Consider the following 25,879-nt stretch of genomic DNA (forward strand, 5'->3'; position numbering starts at 1 on the left):
AAATGAATTGCCAAGCTTCTAGGCAAAGCAACACACTCATGAATAGGGAACGTGAATGATCCATTGACCTTTCAGGATTTGCAAAACATAGAGGAAGGATGGAGGTGAAAAGTGACGGGCATTTCTCACAGTGGGATAGAATCAGAGCATGTGAAATAAGATGCAGTTGGAAAGACTTGGGTTGAGGACAGATGGTGGTGGAGTTTAGCATTTAGAAAGGAAACACCCTGTGGCAATTAAAGCCCAGCCAGTGACTTGTGGCTCTTATCCATCCATTTGCATGCAATTTACATGCAGGAGCATGCCCCCACCTCCTGGCCCCACTGAATGGTAACATTGGTCTGTATCCACATTGTCATAGCCATCAGGGAGGCTGCCAGCCTCTGTTTCAGAGCTGAAAATCATCAAGAGCTGGAAAAATATTCAGTAACACTTCCCTGAATATTGGAACTAGAAACCATATTACCTGCCTTCAAGCTGGGGTGATGGACCATCCTTATATAATGTGTGGAAACAGCATTAAAGGACGATATCAATGAGTAATGCCCACCCCATTACCACATTTAGGGTTTCCCCCAATGTTGTCACCAGAAACTGCTCTTGGTGCTTCCTAGTTCAACACTCTCATGGGAGGCGAAGGACCAACCATTGTCTTCCCTCTGCTCTTCGAAGCTCTTTGGCAGTCACGGAGAAGCCAGACAGGGAGAGAACTGCTAGCAGTGAAGCTGGGTGTGAATTATAGGGCTCCTCCCCTTCCTCCTCTTTCCTCCCCCCAATCCAAGCATTGAGAGTATCAAGGACCTAGAAAAAGCATTTTAGTACATAGTTCTATTTGTGGCACTCATGGAACCTCCCTCCACTGACTTTTCTTCAGCAAACCTTCTATAATACAGGAGAATATTTTGGAAACAATCATAACATGCAGATTACTGTCCATAGAAATATTTTCCCCGTGTCTGTTTATTCCCTGTGGAAAGACATGTTTTTGTCTGAATTGTTACATATATTGATCTTTCACTGGGTGACTTAGAGAAACAGAAAAGAAGGATATGTCACCCTTACCTATCAGGGTTTTTTTAATTTAGGAACTGAAAGATGACTTGAAAGGCGATCTCTCTGGCCACTTCGAGCATGTCATGGTGGCCCTTGTGACTCCGCCAGCGGTGTTCGATGCGAAGCAACTGAAGAAATCCATGAAGGTATGAGCCCTACACAAGCCACTTCTACCCGGGATTTGAGTGTGCCGTCAAAAATAGCGACTGTCTTCAAGAGCTCACCCTTGAGATGTGGATGTAAATGTGACAGATTTGGATGACACTTTGATTCTGGGCTCTCCAATTGGTAGAACAGCTGTGAAATCTGAAGCAGTTGTAGAATCTTGAGCCCACATGATCCTGGGCTGAAATAATATTGTCATATTCTTTATTTTAATGCTTAGTTTATTTTTAAATTTAATCTTTATTGTATTTTTTCATTACCATTTAGTCCCCTTATACCCTCCTCCCCCCAGCAATCACCACACTATTGTCCATGTCCAGGAGTCCTGTTTCCTTTTTGCTCAACCCCTCCCCTTCGCCCCCCCCCCCCAAGCTGTCATCCACTTTCCCTCTGTGAGTCTATCCCCATTTTCCTTGTTAGTTCAGTTTGTTCATTAGATTCCACATATGAGTGAAATCATATGGTATTTGTCTCTCTCTGAGTGGCTTATTTCACTTAGCATAATGTTCTCTAGGTCCATCCATACTGTCAATGCAAAGGGTAAAATTTTCTTCTTTTTTACAGCCAAGTAGAATTCCATTGTGTAAATGTCCCATAGTTGTTTTATCAACTCATCTACTGATGGCCACTTGGGCTGCTTCCATATCTTGGCGATTGTAAATGATGCTGCAATGAACATAAGGGTGTTTATGTTCTTTTGAATTAGTCTTTTGGATTCCTTCAGATATATTCCCAGAATTGGGATTGCTGGGTCAAAAGGTAGATCCCTTTTTAATTTTTTGAGGTACCTCCATACTGCTTTCCATAATGGCTGCACCAATCTGCATTCCCACCAACAGTGCAAAAGGGTAAATTTTGTTTGTTTTTTGACCTGAGGAGTCAAATTCTCTATTTTGTTGTCACTGAGAATGAATGCCACCATCATCAACCCCAATTGCTTAGGTCAAAGACCCAATACTACCTTTGATCCCTTGCTCTCCCTCATTCTTCAGAGCTCCCAAATCTATCTGCAGACCTATTAGCTCCACTCCAAGATTTATAAAAAATGAGAGCACATCGCTCAAAATCCATTGCTAATATTCTAATTCAAATGCCATCATCTCTTGTCCAGACATACCAGTGACCTCCTAGGTGGTCTCTTTGCCTCCTTTTTTTGCACATCTCAAATGCATTTACAGAGAATAGCCCAAATTACTTTTACATAGTTATTTTAGAATCAGTTATATTATTTAGCTGCATACATTGCCAATGGATTTGAATACTTAAAGTCATTACCATGACCTTCCTTATCCAGCACAGTCTGGGTCCTGTCTGTCTCTGTGACTGTTTTGAATTTTATCTGCGTCAGTCAGGACTCCTCAGGGAGGCAGGACAAGTAAGCAAGAGATATATACTAAAAGATTTATTGCAGGGAATTGGTTACACAATTATGTAGCTGACAAGGCAAATCTAAAATCTGGAGGGCAGGCTTGAAATCTCAGAACAACCCGGAGCCGCTGCCCACAGGTGGAATTTTTTATTCTTCAGAGAAGCCTCAGATCTGCTCTTATGGCTTTTGACTAAATAATTTATCCTGACTAAGATCATGGATTTCTGTTATATCTACAAAACACCTTCATAGCAACACATAATTAGTGTTTGGTTAAGTAACTGAGCACTCTAGCCTGGCCAAGTTGACACAGAAAACCATCACACCCTCTCTTCCCCTCCGCCCTTTCCCAACCATTCCCGTTCAACAAACACCCAGTTTAGATCCAGCCATTATGCCTTCATCCAAGCTAAAAAGAATAATGGAGAGTGAAGGGTCCACCTCTGATCCTTGAGGGCTATCGGAAATTGTATGTGATACTGCACATGCATTCCATTGATGAGACTTTAGTTATATGGATAAACCTAGCTCTACAGGAATCTGAGACATAGTATTTACCTGGAGAGCTGTGTGCTAAATTAAAAATGAGGGGTTCTATTACTAAGCAAAGAAGATAAAAAATCTATTAAGTCTACTAATTTTGCTTGGAATCTAAAAGTGCCCTAAAAATAGTGTGTTTAAATTTTTTTAATTAATAATTTTTGAAGGAGAGATATGGGGGCAACTAGGAATCTGCCACAGGGGGACAGAATTCAGCCGCCAGTTGTATGCTACCGTGGTCTTATCTGATTAAGTCCTAGTGTAGATGGCTTCCTGTGGAGTCACAGTGTGATTCGATGGCTTCAATGTAAACCAAGGCTCAGGGGTACTAATTCCTAAACCAGGTGGGTCCATATACATTACTGAGGCTTTGAGATCTCCCCGTGTGAAGAGGGTGGTATGTGTGGACCACCCTAGTGTAGGGATGGACTCGTTCGAAAGAGTTGCAGAACCCTTCCTAGATGTAATGGCCTCTCCAAAGGCCCACTGCTGGTCTTGAATGATGTGGGCTTTTCCCTTTATTCTATTTCACCCCAGAATTATTTGATTAATTTTTATACTAGAATATGAAGTTTTTGAAAAAATTTTGATGTCCATTAACTCCACACGATTCATATTATTTAATACTCAATTATAGAATATTAGAAAACTGCTTCCCATCAATATAGGACCATCTGTTGATTATTCAAAACTGTTATTTTCATCCACAGAGAATAAGATATTAAGAATGGAATGCATGAAATTAAGTTTTGTAAGTGTTCTAAGAATAGATTTCCTTTTTAGGGCACTGGAACAAATGAAGATGCATTGATTGAAATCTTAACCACCAGGACAAGCAGGCAGATGAAGGAGATCTCTCAAGCCTACTACACAGGTAATCTTATTCTCCGCTTACCTCTGTTAGGGAGAATAGAGGTACCACCACCTATTCACACATACCACCATTCACACATACATGACCCAACATTCCTTTGCCTAGAAACCCACCAACCTCTTCTTCGCAAGGCCTTTGAGAAGGCAAGACATAAAAAGAAGAATCCATTCTAAAATGGCCTAATGTCTGTGGATTTTCAGGAAAAAAAATGAATACGATTGAGCTAGAAACTGCTATACAGCAATGGCATTAATACTTTACCTTTTGTTCTCAGCAATCATTGCTTAATTAAATCAACCATTTTCATCAGTGTAAGAGATTCAGATCATTGTATGTTAGTATTATATGTTAAAAATCACTTAGATGAGCCTCCTGATTTTTGGTGTGGGGAATGAGGTGGACCCTTTAGAGACTGTGCTGAGCATGTGGATGCTGTATAATTAGCCAAAGTCCGAACACCTGTCAGCTCTGTGAAAGCAGAAAGCCCCTGCAGTGCAGTTCTCACATGCGCCCCAGGGCTAGTGCGGCTGCACGAGTCAGAGCACGGGCTCCCCTTCCTTCAGAAACCAGCCAGGAGTCCAGGTGTTCCCAGGCCACATGCGCTTCTTACCGAATGGCTGCAACTTCAGGGCTCCTCACATTCCTGCAAGTTCAGTAGCTCACTAGAATGACTGACAGAACTCCAGAAAGTGATGCACTCACAGTTAGAGTTTTACTATACAAATCAGGACTGGTCCAGTGAAGAAATGCAAAGGGAGGAGTCGGGGAGGGTCCAGTCCCAGATGCAAAGCTCCCACGCCCTCAGGATGCATGACCCTCCCAGCACATCGATGCATCATCACCAACCAGGGAAGCCCACTTGAACTTTGGATTCCAGAGTTTTTATTGGGGTTCCGTGATATAGGCTAAGTTGGTGGAATCAGTGGCCACAGGACTCATCTCCATCTCCAATCCTCATATTCCCCCTAGAGGTCAATCAGGTGTCATGTTCAAAGCTGGGTCCTCCGATCACATGGTTGGTCTTTCTGGTGTGACCAGCCCCTGATCGCTCAGATGCTGTGTCATTTGGTCAGCAAAACCTCAGGTGTGGTTCATGGACCTGCCACAAGTAATGAAGACATTTCTATTATTTGGGAAGTTCCCAGGATTTAGAGGTGACTTCCCAGGAACTAGGGACAAGTACCAGCCCAACTCTGTATTATACAACAGCCTTTGTAACCTTCCCCAAGTTCCTTGAGGGAGCCATGGTTTCTGTGTTTGTGTATTTGGGCACTTCTGTAATGGGAAAAGTCTAAATAAGAGATATGCTGGCCCCCAGATGGGTGTTAGGTTACTTCGAGAAATTCTCATTAGAAGGGAAATACCTTAATGACAGGTAAGTGACTTTCATTGCTGATATGTTCATCAGGGTCTCATCAGAAAAACAGAGGTAGCACTTGGGGTTTTAGCTGAGAGAATTTGAAGGAGAGAATTGCTTAAACACCTTTCAGATGACTGAAAAAGCCAAAAGGGCACACAGTGTGGCCCAGATGTCTAACCCCCAGGACTGGGACAGCAAGCATAGAGGTTGGGGCTTTCAGATTCTAGGAGCACAGAGGAGAGGCTCCGTCTTGGACTTGTTGATGCCTCAGGGGCTTGGAGGAGAAGCTTAAGGGGCTGGAGTTCAGTTCTCTGTGAAAGGGTTCCATCTGGCTGGAACTGGTACCTTCATGGGGCTGCAAAGTGACTCGTTCCGGGAGCCTGGGGACAACTTCTGATGTCAGGGAGAAAGCCCTTCACTGGGTTGACACTGACCTGAATAGCAGGCGCATAGCATGTTCTCCTTTCCCCATCCTGCCTCCCAGTCTCCCACTAGCCCCCTTTCCCCACTGGTGTTGGGGAACAGATGCAGCCTAACAGATGTCGTGGTGGGTATGAAACAGAAGTGTAATTTGCAGAGCCCCAAACCCAGCTCCACAAAGGAGGTAAAAACAAGGTAAATTTGGAATAGATGAGATCATTCCTTAATGGGTAAAATGGGTACTTTGCAGGTATTTAAAACTTTTGGTTTCCTCAGTTGAATTAAATTTACATATAAAAAAATCATCAGAGCCCTGGCTGGTGTAGCTCAGTGGATTGAGCGCGGGCCTGTGAAGCAAAGGGTCACCGGTTCGATTCCCAGTCAGGGCACATGCCTGGGTCGCAGGCCAGGTTCCCAGTGGGGGACCCATGAGAGGCAACCACACATTGGTGTTTCTCTCCCACTCTTTCTCCTTCCTGTCCCCTCTCTCTAAAAATAAATAAATAAAATATTTAAAATAAATAAATAAAATCTTTAAAAAATAAAAAAAAATCATCAGAGCCTAGTGCTCTTTACCAAGGTTCCTTGTTACCTCCTCATATTTCTTAGAACAGTCACTGCTCCATGAGTTGGCCTGCTGCAGGACAGCTCCCCGGAGCCCCACACTGATGTACAAACAACCCTAGGATGTAAGCTCAGTGAAGGGGGAATTTTTGTCTATTTTGTTCATAGCTATAGCTCCTGTCCCCAGAACAAGGGGTTGCAGATTCAAATATTTATTGAATTGGTATCCTCATGACTGAATTGGGATCAGAGAAGCCAAGTAAAAGTTCTACATTTAGGACTGTCGTGTTATAAATATGACAGTAGTTCAGAGTTACCAGATGCTGGGGTATCTGTGTGAGTTAAGCTCTCTCAGACTAGAAGGAATGGAATTACATGTGGTTAGTAGGGGTTACTGATACACAAAACATAAAGAAAGGGGGTAATCTTGATTACATATAGCCAAGCTTTATAGGATGTGCACACAGCAACACTGCCCCACGGACTTGGCTGTCGGGTCACCCCTCGGCATCAGGCAGGCACTGCACCCTGGGCTGTTGTTTTCATTACAGGAACTCTTCCTCTGCCCTCTGTGTTTCTGCTGTTTTTGATACAGCCGAGTAACTTCTCTTCCCTTAGAACATGGTGTTTGTCTGCTCAAAGCTTGTATTGGGTTGGCCAAAAAGTTCATTTGGTTTTTTTCTGTGAGGTGGCTCTCGTGCTTAGTTGTCTTTAGCTTCATTTGAAATAATTTTGTTAGATTGTATTGTGAGAGCTGTCATATCAGCATGCATTCAAAAAAACATATTAAAATTGGTGAATTTTTGTGTGGCTATTGTAATATTGAAAATGGAAGAGAATATGCAACCTTTTGGCATTATTATGTTTGGTTATTTCAAGAAAGGTAAAAACGCAACTAGAACACACACACAAAAGATTTGAGGAGTGTATTGAGAAGGTGCTATGACTGATTGAATGCACCGAAAGTGGTTTGCAAGGTTTCATGCTGGAGATTTCTCACTGGACGATGCTCCATGGCCAGGTAGACCATTTGAAATTGATAGTGATCAAACTGAGACGTTGATTGAGAACAATCAACGTTACACCATGTGGGAGGTATCTGACTAACTCAAAATATCCAAATCAAAAAGTTATTGGTGAAAATAAAAGAATGTGCCTTTTATTTTACAGAAAAGACCTTGCAGACTTTTAGCCAACCCAATATTTGCCCATGGCTTCTGGTTATTTTTGGCTTCTGTCTCATGCTTTACTTCTGGGAGAGTCATTTCATTTTTTGCTACCCTGTTGTCTTTACCTCTTTTTCTGTACAATGCATGCTAGGGGAGAAGATTTGGAGGGCTCAGGAAAGCATTCTCCAGTGGAGAGTGTGATTTCGGACAGCGTCCTTCCAGCAGGTCATCTCTGCGGCCGCTGGCCACCTGTAGTCGGGTGCCAGCCCTGTGCAGTTAGCTGTAGCGAGAGTGATGGTGTCATATACTGTGAAATGGTGACCCATACATGAGAAATCCATCAAAGGAGGCTACTGACTTGGCCCTCATAAAGGAACTAGGCATTTTATTTCATGTTCTTACTTCTGGCAAAATATCCGGGGTAAAGGGAAATGTGGGTGGCTACACAAGATGACCCTAAGGTCTCCTCTGGATGATTCTCTGAAATATAAAATACTTCCTCAAATTCTAACAGATGAGAGCTTTCCTCTTCGGCTGGATATTTTTAAATTAAATTTTTTCTAATTAAAGTAAAGTATAGATGTGACAATATCCTGACTATAGGTAAAACGATACCTACATAATGTTATCATTACTGAGATAATTTATATTTATAGTGAATTTTGCTTATTTGAATTGCTCAGAGAAAATTATAGATTTCATAAAAAGAGAGTAAGTCATACTGAAAGAGTTTCCATCTCAGCACAGCTCTTGCTATTAGATGACCTCCTATCACTTCCTGTGATTGTCTTCTATTGATTTAAAAGGACAAGCATTCATACGTGTGATTTATAGAGCCCTTGAGAGTGATGCATGCAGCATTCAAACAGGGGTCAGCTGCAGCCAGGTGTAAGGCTCCATGAGAATCGCTGTGAGCCGCGGATGGAGCAGAATTGGGATTTAAAATCAGTGGACACTGCACATAACAAGCTATGCAAAGGGGGCTGCAACTGGTACTAAAATACATGAACATACAATTGTCCTTTGTTATTGGAAAATAAGATATTTTAGGGCAGCGGTTTTTTGAGAGCTATTAAATAATACAACTAGCTGTGAGCACCAGTAAAATAGGAAAGTTACAGTGGCTCAGGTATGTGTGTCTCTCCCATATGTAGAAGAGGTCTGGAGAAAAGCAATTCTAGGACTGGAATGATAGCTCCCCCAAAACTTTCAGGAATCCAGGACCCTTCCTGCTTGCTTTTACACCGTCATTAAGATGCAGTCCTTGTCTCACAGTCCCACACAGCTACCTGAGCTTCAGGTATCGACCTGCAGACCGGGCACTAGGTTGGAAGAGGGGACTAAGATGGGCACGAACCATCCGTACAGAGATTTCTCAGCGGCACCACATTTGTCTGCCTACGAGACAGACAAGTTCTTTCACCGACGAGAACTTAGTCGTGGAACTGCACCTAGCTGAGAGACAAGCTGAGAATGTCTTCTCTAAGCTGTGTGCATTGTGTCTTGCTGAAGAGGGTTCTATGGAAGAAAGGGATCGTAGAAACTGGAAGGCAAACTAGCAGCTAGCCCACCCAAGCTTTTGCACTGTGTGTGTGGTCCTCAGCGCCATTGTCAGTTGAAATGGACCAGGATTTGATCCAGAATGGCAACTCTTTCTGTTTCTGCGCATCTACCACAACACATACTATAGTAATAGTTATGAGAATGTAGTCCTCTCAGAAGAACACCAGGAAGCTTTTTTTAACAAGTTATATTTTATCAGATACTCATTTTTGCTAACATCGACATGCCATCTTTTCTCTGGTTTATAGTATTTTTCAGCTTGTCGAGGCTTAATCTCATTCTTATTTGGTTTCAGTATATAAGAAGAGTCTTGGAGATGACATCAGCTCTGAAACATCTGGTGACTTCCGGAAAGCTCTGTTGACTCTGGCAGATGTAAGGTTTATTTTTTTATTTTTAAATTCCTTGATAAGTTGCACATGCTCAATAATAATTACTAGGTAGTTTAAAAATAACCAAACTGAGATAATAAGTTTGCAGTTTTGCTTATGAAGTGATTTGCTCACGTTATATTTGTATTGCACTAAGAAGTATAATGTTTAACTACCATCATAAAAGTATAACATAATCATGTAACAAAAAAAAATCTGCAAAAGTGTTCAGATTAGGTTTCACAATACGTTAGAAATGTCCTGATAATTTACCTGACAAAAAATTTTTCACCTTAAGTGTTCATTTCCATCTTAAGTGTCTCCATTTTGAGAGAATCTTTATTCTCTTCTGGACTCCAAACAATATATCTTTCTCTTGTTAGCATTTAAATTAACTTTGAAACACGCTAAATATATATATTCTTTATATATTTCAGATACAAGTCCTATATGATGTATGTGTGTTTGTCAATAATATTTTCTCCCAGTCTATGGTTTGTCTTTTTGTTCACATAAGATCCTTGAGTTTTCAGAGTAGGAAGCTAAGACTCAGAAGACTGTGTTATTTGCTCCAAATTTTGTGGCTGGTCAATGACAGAACCAGAACTAGTGTCATGGGTGCCCAAGTCCTCTCTGCAATGTGACCTCTGCTGGAGGAGAACCTCCCTGTGTTAGGATATTCTGTCTTTAAAAGGGTTGCCCTTGCTCTTTTCTTTCTTGTTTAGGGCAGAAGAGACGAGAGTCTAAAAGTGGATGAGCAACTGGCAGTAAAGGATGCCCAGGTCGGTAACAGAGCAAAGAAACCATATCCTTTCACTATTACCTGCTCCCCTTGTCTATCTGCTCATTTGTGTGGCACTAGCTGGGGCTGTCATCTCCTGTCCTGTCTGAAAGAGAAGCCTGAAGGCGGGGGTCACCCAAGCCCAGCTCTCTGCCCTCTTCCGTGGGGGTTATCCTTCCCACAGCTCCTGTGACCCCAACTCTCAGATGTCTAATCTGCTAACCAGGAGACGCTTGAATACCTTGCTGACCCCTAAAACAAAGTAACCTCCCCCCCAGCCTTCTCCTTCTACCTCTTCAAAAAGAGAATTTTGTCCATAATAACCTTTAAGTCTTTCTCTCTTGTCCCACAGATTCTCTATAACGCTGGTGAGAACAGATGGGGCACAGACGAAGATAAATTCACGGAGATCCTGTGTCTAAGGAGCTTTCCTCAACTGAAACGAAGTAAGGACGCAATCCTTTTGGCTTTGAATTGTTCGCAAACGCTTTTTGGGTGCAAATACAAAGTTCTGAAACACAGAGTTAAAAAGCACAAAGGCTATTCCACTTTTATGTATCAACAGTTGCAGAAACAGCAAGTCAAGGCAGGCCAGATAACTGCCCTTGTACCCCTGCAGGCCGGGTAGATGCCTAGTGAGTGAGTGCCAGGCAGTAAGACGGGGACAGGTGTCAGGGAGAGGAAGAGGGGCAGCCCTCCGGAGTGAGGGCAGAGAGGAGTGTCCCTGTGGGGTGCAGGAGCCTGACCCACCCCAAACCTTCCCTAGTTAACCCCTTTCCAGAAAAACCAGGTGTGGTGGTGTCCCTGTTCATGCATTAGCATGGATTGTAAGCATTGAGCTTTTCTTATAGGAAGGTAAATTGGGGAGGCAGCCCTTTTTGTATGACCAACTATTATGTGGAACCACTAAGCACCCAGCCCCTCACTTACGCATCTCCCTGAGCCTTTCTGGAAGCAACAGAGCCCAGCAGCCCAGAGCTCCGTTTCCCGTGAACATCTGACTGTGGCTTCCAGGTGCAGGTCTGAAGAACAGCCGCAGTGCATGACTCTGTTTATGACGAGTTCGTGGAGAAATGAGAAAACGTCAAGATTGTACCGAGATTTTTTTGTTCGGAGGGTGCCCTTCCTAAAGTGTGGCATTAAGATTTCATTTATAAAATAATGGCAATAGTGGAACATAGTTGCTTTATTAGTGTCTTTCTTTGAAAAATAAAAACCAAAGAGTCCTAGATCTCTCTCCAAAATATCTTTTGTTTCAAAATTTACTTGGAAAACATTTACTGGGCTTACAAAATATGTCCATATATCACCATATTTGGTGATATATGTACAAGTTTGTGGGGGAAACTGATCAAGAAATTGGAATGCCTTCTGGTAAATGTGAACTAGGCCGTGCTCCCTGGGGAAATGATCTGCTCAGCAATAAGCAATCCTCATATTCAAGATTGTGTTAGCAGATAAAACTTACTTGATTAATGGCCACACTATTGTTTCCCAGGTGCTGCTATGATTTTAAAATAGCACCGTTTATTAGAGATATTATTTATTATATAACCTTTAGGCTATTTTAAATGTTAACAGCCTGGGAAGAAGGAGAGGAGAGAGAGATCATTGAAAAAAATGACCTATGAATTTTTTTAAAGATATGAAAAACAAAAACTTCCTCATTCAAATTTTGGTTATTTACCAGAGGAGTTTTTGAGCTCACGCATAACTTAGTTTGCTGTGTATCAACTTAGAAACTGGAGTTCAGTCGTGTTTGGTCACCCGGATGCTTTCACTGTGTTTGTGGTACTGCTTTTCAGCGTTTGATGAATACAGAAAGATTAGCCAGAAGGACATTGAGGACAGCATAAAAGGAGAATTATCTGGGCATTTTGAAGACCTCCTGCTGGCCATAGGTAAGCTCTTGAGTGCTTATAGATGAGTTGCTTTGCACTTGATTTAATCCTCGTTGGAGTCAGCGCCGTGTGAGAATCCTGGCGGTTCCCCTTTGTGCTCCCACGGCCCTCATACGGTCCACAGTCTACACAGTGTACTCAACAGACACTGTTACATGGGTGCCTGAAAAGGTTATTCTTCTACATCTAACTTTGCTTTTAACTTTGTATTAGGCCTGTCACCACGTTTGAATTGTAAACTCCTAAAAAGATAAAAATACTACATTTCTACTGGCATTTTTATTGAGCCCGGTTGGAAGCTGAGACCAAAGCCAATTTAGAAGGTCACCATATGGGGTTAGTTTTGGAAGATCCCAGTGGCAATGGAGCTCAGGTTGGAGCTATAGGTCTCCTCCCCTTTGGCTGTGCTAGCAGAGAGCGTGTCAGAAAGAAAGTCAGTCACAGACGGAATGTGTTCCCAGAGAGACGTGGATAAACAAGGAAATAAAAGCAGTACATAAGCTGAGACCCAGTGAGGTCTCAGCAGTCTGTCCTTTTGGGCACCTGAAGAGCACCTTACAAGAAAGGTGCCGTCAGAAGAGAGAGAGACTTTTCAAAGACAGGATTCAGTGTCGGGCAACAAAATCGGTTTTGTGCTTGTCCACACACAGGATTGTTAGGGGTCCTAAGCCACTCTAATGTAGGGTGGGTACTGGGCTTGCTACAGGCTGCTTCTGCACTAATTCCAGAGTAGGAGTGCCTCTACTCCACACATCTCGTCATTCATCAGTGAGACATCCTTGTTGTCATTCATCATGATAATTAAATGCTCCTCTGGTGACATAAAGATAGCTGATGTCTGAAGGCAACCTCCCTGGAGTGAGCCTCTGACTCATCTTCAGATGTTAACTACCACACTGGGATGTGCACTTCCAGTTAGGGTTCCTCAAACTGTATTTTTAAGCAAATACTCATCTGGCACTTAACCATGTACTCAGCACTGGTAAACTCTTTAAAGATATTAGCATATTTAAACCTCATAACAACCCCATGGATTAGGAACTATTACCCCCTAATAGAGATGGTAACCCTAGGCACAAAGAAGTTCAGTTCCTTTCTCAGGTCACGCAGGGAATACGAGGCAGACCTGAGAGTCTAGCCCAGGCAGGCAGACTCCTCGATAACCAACTGTTTGACACACACATTGCAGATATAGCCTGAAACACACACCTATCGCAGTCTGTGCTGAGGGATTTTTAAAGTGAATTTCAGGAAATCCACCAGGCAGCGAGCACGCACTGTGTTCCAGGCACCATTCTCGGGGCTTCTTCCACATGTGTCATTTCACTTAACTTCTGGTCCTCTCTTCCGTGCCAAGATAGGAATTTTTATCCAAATGCAGCTCAAAAATGAGAGAGAGAGAAGAGAAGAAAAAGGAAACACCATTGACTCTGACTGAATTGCTAAAAGATGAGCCAAGAAGGGGGAAAAAAGCTTCTTTTTCAATTAAAAAAATGAAATAGAGAGCAGTCTCCAGAGTAAGTTCTGAAAATGTTCCAGTGGCAATGATACAGCCAATTTATTTTTTCCCATTTCACATTGTTACTCTTTACGTCAATTTTGCGATTTTTACTCTGCCTGCTATAACATTTGAAAACCTTTATTGAGATGTGTAAACTCTTACTCATGAAGCTAAGAAGGATTTTTGGAAATATACATTCAATGATACACTAAACTTGGACTACAATGTACATTATTTTACCAAGTAAAAGAAAGACCTTATAATTTGACTAATTTGAAGTTCACAGTATGTCACACTCATTTTCTATTTGTTTACCATTGTAATACATCAGTTGCATCTTTACTGAGATTTAACTCACACAGCATAAAATTCACCCATTCAAAGTGTGCAAATCCAGTGCTTTTTAGTATAGTTACTGAGTTATGCAGCCATCACCACAATCCCCATTTAGGATATTTTCATCAGCCCCCAAAGAAACCCTGTACCCGCCAGCAGTCACCCCCAACCCGCTACGCACGGATCCACTTTCTCTGGTGTTACATCTGCCTGTTGTAAATATTTCATATATAAAGAGTCCAATACAGCATGTCAACACATAGTTTTTAATATGAAAAACCATCTGATCTGTATCACCTTACAAATGCATAACAGAACATTTCTAGCTGTCAAATCCAGACTTCCCTAAGGAGAGACTTTATTCAAAAAGACTGTTGCAAGGCGGAAGATATTTTCCTCTCAGAAATGTGCAAGAGTCTCAAAATCAAACAGAAAACACTTTTCTTTTAAGGAGGAGTCGGATAAGCAAGGGGGCATGATTGTTGGGGGTTGACAGGAAATGGTTTTGCTCTGTCACCTGATTCTCGGGATAAGCTGATGAGGGGCCACATTCTGTGTTTCGGTCACGGCTAAGGCAGGGACTCCTGTGGGGAGGAGACAGGGCTGACCAAAGTTTGCTCCATCCAACACAGAGAGTGGGGTAGGGCCACCATGGACTCTCGGTCCTTGTGATTGATGGTAATGGACTCCCTGAGTTTCAGACATTTCCCTGAGTTTCCCTACTTTCGATGCTGAGTGTTAAAACAAACGTCCTACCACTATGCGTACGTAACACTGCTTCCCCAAATTTTAGGACGTGAAGAACAAACCTGGTGGTTATGAACATAAAGCAGAGGACAAACTAGAGGATGATGGGAGGAAAAAAAGAATCCCAGAAGGATTTAGTTTAGGGGGAGAGACATGATTGAAAAACTTAGTAGGAGAAAAGTAGGCATAATAACTTTTGATCAAAGTATTAAGACTTGCTTAATATGAATTTGAGAAAAAGTAAGTAAAACCTATCCAAATGGTTGGTTTATTCTCAGACAGCTTCACATCTAGCACTGTTACCACATTTGTCCCAGATTTCATGTTTAAGTTCCTCATACATTTCCCCCTCTATTTCCCTTAAGTCAGTTACGCAAACCGAAGGCCTCGGCTGACCCGGCTCGGGCTTATGAGGCACTGAGAAAGCTTCTTGTTCTGATCTCCAAAATTCATTATAAAATTTATTCACTTTTGGCAGATTCCTATAGCAGAGGAGATGTAAGACTATAAAAGTAATTGTGTTGCAATAAATAAATGTACTCTCTACAGGCTTTTCTATTTCTGATCATCTTCACTTTGTTTAAAAGATAATTTGCTCATGTTTTTGCCAATTTTTTTTTGTTTTACTTCTGCTTTATCTGTTATTTCAAAATAAAGAATTGAGAAATGACAGGGGGTTTTTTTTGGTAACTGAATTTAGATTACAGGTGCTGGTTCTAATATGATTACTCTAACCAGCCTATAAATTCTAACACAGCCAATTAAGAGAAAATCTTTCCACTTGAAAAACTAGTTGTAAATTGAACTCCAGGCCCCTTCTTACCTAATGATTCTTTGGAGCAACATCCCCACCATCCTTAGGCCCAGGTCATTCGTCAGTACTCTGAGATGTTAGCCACGCGGCCGAGGGGCACCCTTGGGAGTCATCTGCGTAAGCGTAGGCGGTGGTGTATCTGAGAGCTGGAGATGAGTCATGTGATGTGGGAGTTTCTTTGGCAGGTAATTTTATTTTCCCCACGGCTAAAGATCATTACCGTGCTAAAGGTCTATGCAAATACGTCATAAGGCTTTGAAATTCAATTTAAGCATTCATTCTTTCATTTTAAATGAAAGCCAATAGTGGGGGAGTGGGGTGCAGATAGAATGAATGTGGTTACCCAAACAATCTTCTTACAAAATATTTTACTGTGTATTAACTCAATTTCTATTAAATGACAGTGAACATACTTTACTTTTTATACAGTTCATTGTGCAAGGAACACGCCTGCCTTTTTAGCTGAAAGACTGCATCAAGCTTTGAAGGTTGGTCTGAAATTTCCTACATGTTCTTAGCTTCCCTCAATGAGAATGTAAAACTATTGCTCATATTGATGGACTTCTGTACTTGCGATCCACTTTGATGAGTTCTCTTTCTCAGCTACTTTGTCTACTAATTTGTCTGGTGGATTTAGATAAGGAGGGTCCTGGTCACTATGGAGATACAGTGAAGGGTTGACTAAATTATTTCCTCCAGTGGGCAGTAAGTGTGGGCAGCAGGACTTGTTTCAGAATTCCAGACCTCAAACTTGACCCATTAGGTCCAGGGCCCTCTTGAGCTGCCTTACTTAAAATAAACCAGACTGAGCCAGCAGCCCTTCACAATACAGAAACCTTAGGCTTTGTCATCTGTTGCCACTGCTAGGTGGTAAACTCCACGACTAGAGGAGGTTTTGTTGTTGTTGTTTATCACTTACGTATCTTCAGACCCTAGCGCTGGTCCTGGCACACGGAAGATGCATACCTCAGTCTGTTTACTGGACATTCCCTGTGGAGGTCCACATGCACCTTCTAAGTTACATCCCGAGTGAATATATGGTTTCCCTGCCTTTGCCTCACCTCCCACCCAGTCCTGGTCCCCATCCTGCGTTCAGTCATCTCAGTGGGTAGCTGCAACAGGATCTGCCCTTGCCCAGCTTCGGAAGTTGTGCCGTTCCTCCCCATCCTTGTTCTCTGGGCCTCAGCCACTTCAGGCTTTCTTTCCCCTAACTATGGCAAGTCTCTTCCCACGTCAGAGTCTTTGCATTGGTTGTCCTCTCTGCCTGAAGTGTACCTCCTCCAGATCTGCCTGTGATTAGTCCCTCCTCATCTGTCAGGCCTCTGCTCAGATGGCACCTCCTGAGAGAAGTCTCCTCCTGCTCAGGTTCACTGGTCCCTTTTAGTCACATCCCATTCCATAGTTCTCGTTATTCTTTATGTAAACCATTTGTGACTATTCTTTACTGACCATCTCCATGCATCAGAATGTAAACTGCCTTAGGATGCACACGGCATGGAATGGTGCCTGGCATACAGTACATGCTTGATAAGCATTTGCTGAGTAAATGAACTGTGTTACTAGGCACTTAACTGCTCAGAAATTTTACACTTCTCCCTCTCCTTCATTCTCTTCAAGTGATACATCAAGCTTGGTCATCTGCCTTTATAAGCATCTCTTAAATCGACCCATTTTCTCCATCTGAACTGCCCTCTTTCTCGGTCAGGCCGTCATCGGCTCTTTTTTCTGTTCATGTAATCACCTCTGGGTGAGTCCCAAAGCTCCCCAGTCACACTCTGTTATCTTCATCCCACTCCTGCCCTGCAATCCGTTCCTCTGCAGCTGTCAAAGACGTCTTCCGAAACCGCAAATCTGATCCGATCTCAATGCTCTCGTGGTCAAACTCTCGTGTTGCAGTAGTTCTTCACTTGGGATACAGTTGGAATTTCATTTCCTGGTTTGCAAGGTCCTGCCTTTCCAGCCACACCTCTTGCTCTTCCTCCTCATTGTTTATGTATCCTTGAATGTGGCGTTCTTTCTCGTCCCAAACCTTCACACCTGCTAGTTTCTCCCCTGGGACATTTTTTCCTCTATGAACCCCATTCCTTCTCCTGACTGATTATTTAGGCTTTGGCTTAAATGCCACTTTCTCAGACAGACCTTTCCTAGTCCTTAATCTATTTCAGGCTCCCCTAATATATGTGCCTATAAGTACCCAGTATTTCCTGTGTGTCACATTATGTTGTGATGGTTTGTTTTCTTGCCTATATATCCTTTACAAAATTAGAAGATTGGCAGGGGTATCCCAGCTCTGTTATCAGCGCTTGGCCTGGTACTGGCACAGAGTAAGTTCTCAGTAAATATTTCTTGAATAAATGAATGATGAGGTTAATGATAAGCGAGTGAAGTGGAGTCGCTGGTTGACTATTTTGTGCAGCATCATCTATTTCTTGTAATATAGGTCTGTAAGCTGTTTTGTGACTGATGAGATTTATGCTGTGGACACCTGCATTTCTTAACAGGGCGCTGGAACTGATGAGTTTACTCTGAACCGAATAATGGTTTCCAGATCAGAAATTGATCTTTTGGACATTCGAGCAGAATTTAAGAAGCGTTGTGGCTATTCGCTATATTCAGCAATTGAAGTAAGTCTCCTTTTAAAAATAGCAGAATACATTTTGCCTTTCTCTCCCATTCTCTTTCTCTTGTAATCCTTAGAACACAGAGATATGTGACTAGATTTCTCTTTTTGTCGTTGTGCAAATGTGAAGTAATAGCAAAACAGCCCTTCATGATAGAGACTATTTTTCAGCTCTAGAATCTCAGGCACTAGATAGATACTCAAGTTTTAGGGTTTTTTTCCAGTTTAACAGCCACTAATTTTTCTTTTGTGAATAGCATATGCAAGTTGCTTACCTATTTTTATATTGCAGTGTTTTTATATTGCATTGTTTCTTTATGAAAATGACAGGAAAGAGAAATACCTATTTTAAATTTCCTCTTTGTTTCACGCAAACAATAGCATGGTTCTGCAGCCTGGAGTTCTTTTCATGTCAGTGTGCCGGAAGCTCTCTCATTCTTTTAAATAGCTGCATATCATTCCATTACCTGTGCATTTACACCAACCACATCAACAGACGTTCCCATTTCTCGCTATCACAAACAGTGCTGCAGTGTGCATACACAATTTCATAAGGTACAAGTGTATCTGTGGCAGAAATTCGAGCAGAGTTTATTACTGACATAAACTCTCAGAAGTGGGTAGGATTACTGAGGCAGATATAAATATATTTGTAATTTCGATAAATATTACCAGTTGGCTTCCATCTGCCATTCTGCCATCTTTCATTCTTCCATGAAGAATATACGAGTCCTTGTTTCTCCGTAGCTTTGGCACAGAGAGTTTTTTAAAATCTGATAGGTGAGAAATCTTAGTGTAGTATTAATGTATATTTTTCTTAATATGAGTGAGGCTGAACAGATTTTTAAGTTTAAAATTCCATTTGCACTTCTTTTTTGGTAATTATTTTAAAGTTCTTTGCCCATTATTCTATTGAAATTTGGGATTTGAATTTTGGTGGATCAATTTTATATAAGTGAGTTTCACCATTTTTTCTATGAATTGTAAATATTTTTCCTAGTTTGTTACTTTTTCTTTGACTTGCCTGGAAGGTGTTTTTCCATACATTTGCCATCAAATTGAATATATCAATTTTTTATAGTTTCTTGAGTTAAAAATATTGATTTCTTACAGTCTATCCATCTAGATGACAATCTTCCACAAGTGTGGTACACAACTTCCTTTCAGTTTTAAAGAATAAAACTAGTTTTCATTGTTTTCAGATCTCAGTTGATATTACATATATAGAAATCCCAAATAAATGACAAATTATTAGCATTAATAAGAAAGAAAGACTTGCAAAAATTATTTAAGAGGCCTCCATTCTTGAAGCTAATGGTTCAAAAGTCAGTCCCAATACGAATATGACAGCTTGGAAATGATAAACTAAGGGCTAGCCCCCTTGAAGGGGCCTCTCTGATGGCATGCAGGTCTCCACTCAATGAGTAATAGAGAGTGTTAGTCCGAGCTGGGTCCCTGAAACAAAGTGGGAGCCCAGGTTATCTAGTGAGCTGTCGGATTGCCCCAGCCTCCAGAGCCACTGGCTCGGTGAAAGGATGGAGTCCAGGGCTGGCTTCACTGATGCCCTGCAGGTCTTGCTGTGCCTCAGGCTCATCCACCCTACTGCTGTCTGGAGAAAATCAGCTTTGGGGAGCGTTAGGTCCAGAGGTGAAAACAAGTGGATCTAAATCTGTGTAGAGTCACTGAGACCCAAGCTCGGAGGTGGGACTGGGGGACAAATCTATTCTGGGAGAAGGACACATTTGCTCTAAGCACAGATGGTTCAGAGCTGGACATGGATGCTGAGCTATCCAGACACCTGGGCCCCAGCTATAGGGCCATTTTATGTACCCCATGGATTCCGGCCCCTACACGTCTGGAGTTCAACTGTGTGCAGAAGGCAACATTTATCCATGGCCACCTGGGACTCCTCTGTTAAGTCTGCACTCTTGTGTCACTAGGAACAGCTGAAGCCCATGGTCAAGCCTTTGAGGTGGCCCTGCCCACAATAGCCACCCTGGACCAGGTACACGAATTGGCCTGGGTATTTGGGCAGGCATTTTGAGAACCTCCCTGCCTCAGGCTCCACGAATGGTTTTACAATGGATGAGTGAATGAACATCACTCATCCATTCATAAACCAAAATCCCCCCACCCTTTTACCCCCCAGCCAGAGCTTTTGTTTTGGTACTAAACCTTTGCAGAAAGAGATGCATGCCTAAGCTGAAATCAGGAACTTATTCAAAAAGGCAGCTCTCAGACTGTGCCCGGGGCTTAGCACAGATTTCATTAACTGCTCACACTCAATGCCATTTGAATCGATCCTGACACATTACAACAGTTTCAATCAACAGAGGAAGATTCAATAACGTTAACCATATTGTTCTCTTACTAAGGCAGAAAAGTAGACACATCCCTTTTATAAAGATTGTCAGTAATAAAATTGAAACATAAAGAGGGCTTTTGGTTCACCCTCAGCAAACCAGAAAATTAAATTAATCAATAGCTCTCCCTTTCCCAGTGGTCTGGGTAATTGAGGCTTATTGTATTAGGAAATATCTAAATTACGGGTATCTTGACAGAAAAGAAAAATCCATTGCTGAAGAGTTTAGTTTGTCATTTAAAATTATATAAGGTTTATTCCTTTCTCTTACCTAAAAGTACATTATTAAGTAATATCATTACATTTTCACTGCTGATGAATAAGATCCTTTCAGATGGTTCAATGTCTGAATTCGGGAGTAGAATGCCATTTTGTATATTGTGGGGGAGGAAGAAACTTTCTCCTTCAAGTTTCTTTTACCTAGTCTAAGAAATAAATCAATATGACACAGATTGATGAAAGAAAAATAAGCAAATTTAATTGCATATACATGCTTGGGAACCTCACACACATGAGAGGGCCAGAAGAAGCCTCACGTGCACAGAGGCTCAGGAGCAGACGGTGAAAGGAGGTGTATGTGACCTCCCTCCTGGTCTTAGGTGAGGTCAGATGACCTGGGGCCTCAGACCGTCACTGCAGGACGTAAGAAGAGCAGATGTTCAGGAATTTGTAATTTTCCCTGCCATATAATTAGGGCAAACAAGGTCATCTCTGATAATCTCTTATTATGGGCAGGGCCCCCAGTTCTTCTTATAGTTCGGGGGGAGGGCAGAAGTTTCTCTTGAGCTGCAGGGTCTCTGTTCCTTTAGTTTAAAATAATCTGCATAGTACAGAGGCACATTGTGAGGTGGCTCATTCTGAACTCTGGAGTATCATGCAGACCTTTCGTCCTGTCTTCGTCTTCTACCTGTTGTTTAGACATTTCTCATTAACACCTTTCTTAGTGATGATTGGTGGGGAAAAGGAGAGAAAGATGTAGGTGGAAATGTGTATTTCTTATTAATTAATAATAAGATTAATAGAAAATTTGTATGAAATTGCATTTTTGGTAGATTTCCTTGATCAACAAATTAAGTACCTATTTAACAAAGACCACAATTCCAGGCTCTTTAAGGGAAAACATAGTAGTCACCTTCAATTTATAATCTTGTGAGGTAAGGTGGGGATAAATAAAATAATTAAAAGATAATAATATGAAACAACATACAATTAAGTGCTAGATTGTAGGGTACAGAGCATAGTAATATAGGAATTGAGAGTAAAAGAAGTCTTGGGTTAGATAGGGAACATTTTCCTAGGGAATTGGGTTTGAGCCTACCTGTCAGGTTAATAGGCATGTGTTGGGGGCCTCCTATGAGCCAGGTTCTGTGCTGGTTAGTGGGGTCTCAAAGGGGAGTGCTCTAGACACGTGGTGAGAAGTAGGAGGGAAAAAAGTAGTGAGTCATTTGATTGATTAGGAAGTCCACCTTGAGGCGTATTCNTAATTAAAAGATAATAATATGAAACAACATACAATTAAGTGCCAGGTTGTAGGGTACAGAGCATAGTAATATAGGAATTGAGAGTAAAAGAAGTCTCGGGTTAGATAGGGAACATTTTCCTAGGGAATTGGGTTTGAGCCTACCTGTCAGGTTAATAGGCATGTGTTGGGGGCCTCCTATGAACCAGGTTCTGTGCTGGTTAGTGGGGTCTCAAAGGGGAGTGCTCTAGACACGTGGTGAGAAGTAGGAGGGAAAAAAGTAGTGAGTCATTTGATTGATTAGGAAGTCCACCTTGAGGCGTATTCAACAATAAAATCCAAATGGCAAGATGAATGCAGTTGAAAGACAGCTCTGAGATCATGGAATAGGTTTTTCTTTATTCAATTAATAATTACTGAATGGAAATTATGTGCCAAGCTTGGGGTTATAATTATAAGCAAAGAAAAAAGTTCCCTATCCTTATAGAATTATAAATAAATGTAAAATTTGTTTGTACAGATATGGTAAATGTAAAGGAAAGAAAGATTATGCTGTAAGATCATAGAACAGGAAGATTTGACCTATAGGAAAGGCTTCTATGAGGAAGTTGTGATTCAGATCTGAAAGGGAGTGGATAACACGAAGCAAAGGTTGTGGGTGTCTGGAGAAAGTAGAGCGTTCTAGCAAGGAATTGCAGGTGGAAAGCCCTAGTGGTGGTGGACAAATAATGAAAAGCTAAGCTAGAGGGATCAGGTCAAATAGGGCCTTTTTGACAATGTTTGAAGATTTTGTCTTTAGCTTAAGGGTGATGGGAAGCCACGGACGAATTTAAGTTTCAAGCACATAGGGTCATAATTAGAAGTACATTTTGAAAAGATTTCTGAGACAGTGGGGAATAAATTAGATGGAAGATAGAAGAGTACAGGGCGATGTTATATATTAGTCACATTAGGGTAGTGCGAAGTAGTAAACGAAGCTACAAGCAGTGCAAAGAGAGGAAACAGCAAAGACTCAAAAGATATTTAGGAGTTAAAATTATGACTCATGGCCGTGGACAACAGAGTGGTGATTGCAGCAGAGAGAGGACTTACAAGGGGGCTAAATGGTAATGGGAAAAAATACAATAAAAAATAAAGACATTTGGTGTGAGGAGCAAGGAGGACTCCCAGGTTTTTAATTTGGGAAACAAATAATTGTGCCAATTCCCTGCATGAGAACAGGTTTTAGGTGTTCTGTTTGTTTTTTGGTCTATTTTTTTCTTTTCTGGGGTTATAGGAAAAGTGTATCTATTGAGTTTGGGATGTCTTTGACATGTAAGTGGAGATGCTGAGTAGGTAGCTAATGGTAGGAGATAGTTTTCAGATAGTTTATTGAATCCTTAGACATGGATGAAAATCCTCTAGGGAGAAAATGCAGACTGAGAAAAGGAGAAAGCTGAGAACTGAGATCTAAGCATTATTAATAAATAGTAAATGGCTGGATAGCAGAGGATATGCCTGCCAAGAAGACAAAGGCAGAGATGCCAGAGAGGAAGGAGGAAAAGCCAGGATCCCCAGGAAAAGTAAGGGCTACTTGCTTGAAGGATACTGTGGTGATTGGACTAGATTTACAAAACAGTAAGAATGAACAACTTGGAGAAACTTGGATCATCAACTTGGATCGAGGAATCTATAGTCAAGGAAACTAGTGACAAAGATGAGAGCCTAGGGTAGATTCGTTGTCAGAATAGAAAAAAAGAATAACTTAAAAAACACCACAGGGAAATAATTGGGAAGCAAGATTAAATGTGAAGGATAAAAGATGGGATCAATGTTGGGAGAAGTGAGAACCATTGTTAAAAACAGGCCAGCTGACAGGAACATTTAGTTAGTTTCGTAAGAACAATTAATATGGCCTAATTAGGAAAGCATGAATTATGTTCAAAGGTTTTGAAATTACACGCACTTTTTTGTGATAAAATTTCTAAAATGCCATATAAACAGGATAGCTCTTTTACTAGAAGGAATAGGGAATAGAGGTAGGAGAAAAGGATGAATATTTGTTTAGTCTCTACAGTGGAGCAGAATTTTAAATACAGCTGCGTGCTACACTATGGGTGTATTTTCTCAATGAACTGGTAGAACCACTAGTCATTTTGACAACTTTGGTGACTAGGGGGAGCTGTTTTAACACAGTGTTTCCTGGTCATCAGTGTGAGAAGTTACTACCTACGGCAGAGCAAAGCTTTGGGAAACCAACAGAGGAAGAACTAAAAATTCTGTTTAAAACGAAAGAATGTTTACTGATGCCTGTTCTGTCTTAGGAAAATAATGCTAATGTCTTTTCTAAATGCCCCTTCTTCGTTGCTGTCCTTACATGACCACTCCCTTCATATTCACTTCCAATGTGCAACTTCAGTGATAAGAAATGCTTGCTATTTGAATTGCCTTGAATAAAATAAGAAATAATGGGAACTTTTTAGGCAATTTAGGTTCAAAGTCAAGTTTTACTTCTGAGGCTATGCAAGTATGTTTACATCTTTGTATAGTAAACATGGCGTCTTAGCCTCAGTCTCACGAGGTATCTTTTCTGAACCAGGATCTATTTTAGGTAGTCAGGGGAAAGGAGTTGAGACATACATTCTGTGGGGATGGAGTCCGTTTCCCTCCCTTAAGGATAGTTGGTGGTAAGGGGCCCGGTGATCTGGATTGAACCTGTTCCTGTCGCTTATTCTCTCTGTCGACTTACACAAGGTTCCTAACCTCTCTTTCTCATCTCACTTATTGTGTGTTAAATGGAGATGCTTACGGCACCTACTGCTTACAGTTCTTCTAAGAGTTAAAATAATTAAAAATAAAATAATTAACTCTTAAAATAAGATAATTAACTCTTAGAAGAGCAAGTGTTTGGTAAATAATACAGATTATGAAAAAACTATTATTTTAAAAGTTTTGATCATAATGTGTGATATTATGTAATTGATGAAATCTTACTTTAGTAAACTCGAAATGAAGTTTAATGGCAATATATCAGGAAGCATTTAAATATTATATATTGTAAAGAATATGTTAAGCTGGAAAATCACTACACTCAGGTATGAATGAAGGATGGAATTACAGGTGCATTTTACTAAATGGTACAGGTCATGGGTCTTGCACCCCAGGGAATCCCCTGGTGCTGTGGAATTTGATTCATTTGTTGTTTCCTCCTTGTTTATGCTGCATCTGTCCTTCTCTCCATCCATCATGCTCTTTGCAGTCTGATACTTCTGGAGACTATGGAACCACACTCTTGAAGCTCTGTGGAGGAGATGACTGAGCCAAGGGCATCACCTCCAAGGGTTGCCGGCCCCCACGACGGCCTTTTCCAACAGCGCTGCTTCCTTCTTTCTCACAGTGTTTAGAAGTACAAGCAAGTATAAAAAGCCACTTGTTTTTGCTAAAAGAGATTTTTGTTATTTCTTAACAACAACAATGTGATTATTTTAGAGCTGCTCATCGTAATGTAATGAGTGGTACATAAATGAACATTTAAAATGAGGTGAAGGGTCTCCTAATGCTGCCCAAATTATAGTTCTGCTTAGAAAGTGAGAGTCTTTGTACTGTTCTCAAACATTAAATGCAAAAAGCAGGGCAATAAAATTGTTGCTTTTGTTACATTGTCTGTTTTTAGCATCTACCAACATTGCTGGTACCTGGTACTGGCAACTAATAATATTGTACAACACATTTTTGTTACAAAAGCTGTTGCTTCTGCGATCCATCTATAGCCTTATTGATCACATTCATCTTTAAGAAAAGGAACAAAAGTGAAGGTGTGCGTAACCCTGCCTACCCTTCTAGTCATGATCAGCCTGTAGGGATGGCAGTGCATGACAAGTCATTTTAGCCCTCAGAACACATCTGCCGAACTATTCATCTAACCACTTCC

The 25,879-nt window shown here is 41.3% G+C and overlaps 1 protein-coding gene across 4 annotated transcripts in view; it reads left to right on the forward strand.

Annotated features, from left to right (window-relative positions):
- Nucleotides 1-25,605, forward strand: part of ANXA3 (annexin A3) — a 52,545-nt gene extending 26,940 nt beyond the window's left edge. For all 4 annotated transcript variants that reach the window (XM_037051021.1, XM_037051018.1, XM_037051017.1 and 1 more), the window contains exons 5-13: nt 1,086-1,199; nt 3,911-4,001; nt 9,373-9,452; nt 10,174-10,230; nt 10,582-10,675; nt 12,035-12,130; nt 15,958-16,016; nt 18,030-18,152; nt 25,208-25,605. In XM_037051021.1, the coding sequence (XP_036906916.1) occupies nt 1,086-1,199; nt 3,911-4,001; nt 9,373-9,452; nt 10,174-10,230; nt 10,582-10,675; nt 12,035-12,130; nt 15,958-16,016; nt 18,030-18,152; nt 25,208-25,267 (774 nt within the window). In that variant the 3' untranslated portion in view covers nt 25,268-25,605. The remainder of the gene's footprint in view (nt 1-1,085; nt 1,200-3,910; nt 4,002-9,372; nt 9,453-10,173; nt 10,231-10,581; nt 10,676-12,034; nt 12,131-15,957; nt 16,017-18,029; nt 18,153-25,207) is intronic.
- Nucleotides 25,606-25,879: the final 274 nt, after the last annotated feature.

Source organism: Sturnira hondurensis, unplaced genomic scaffold, assembly GCF_014824575.4.
Source record: "Sturnira hondurensis isolate 20B ecotype Veracruz unplaced genomic scaffold, ASM1482457v3 Scaffold0007036, whole genome shotgun sequence".
Taxonomy (NCBI): domain Eukaryota; kingdom Metazoa; phylum Chordata; class Mammalia; order Chiroptera; family Phyllostomidae; genus Sturnira; species Sturnira hondurensis.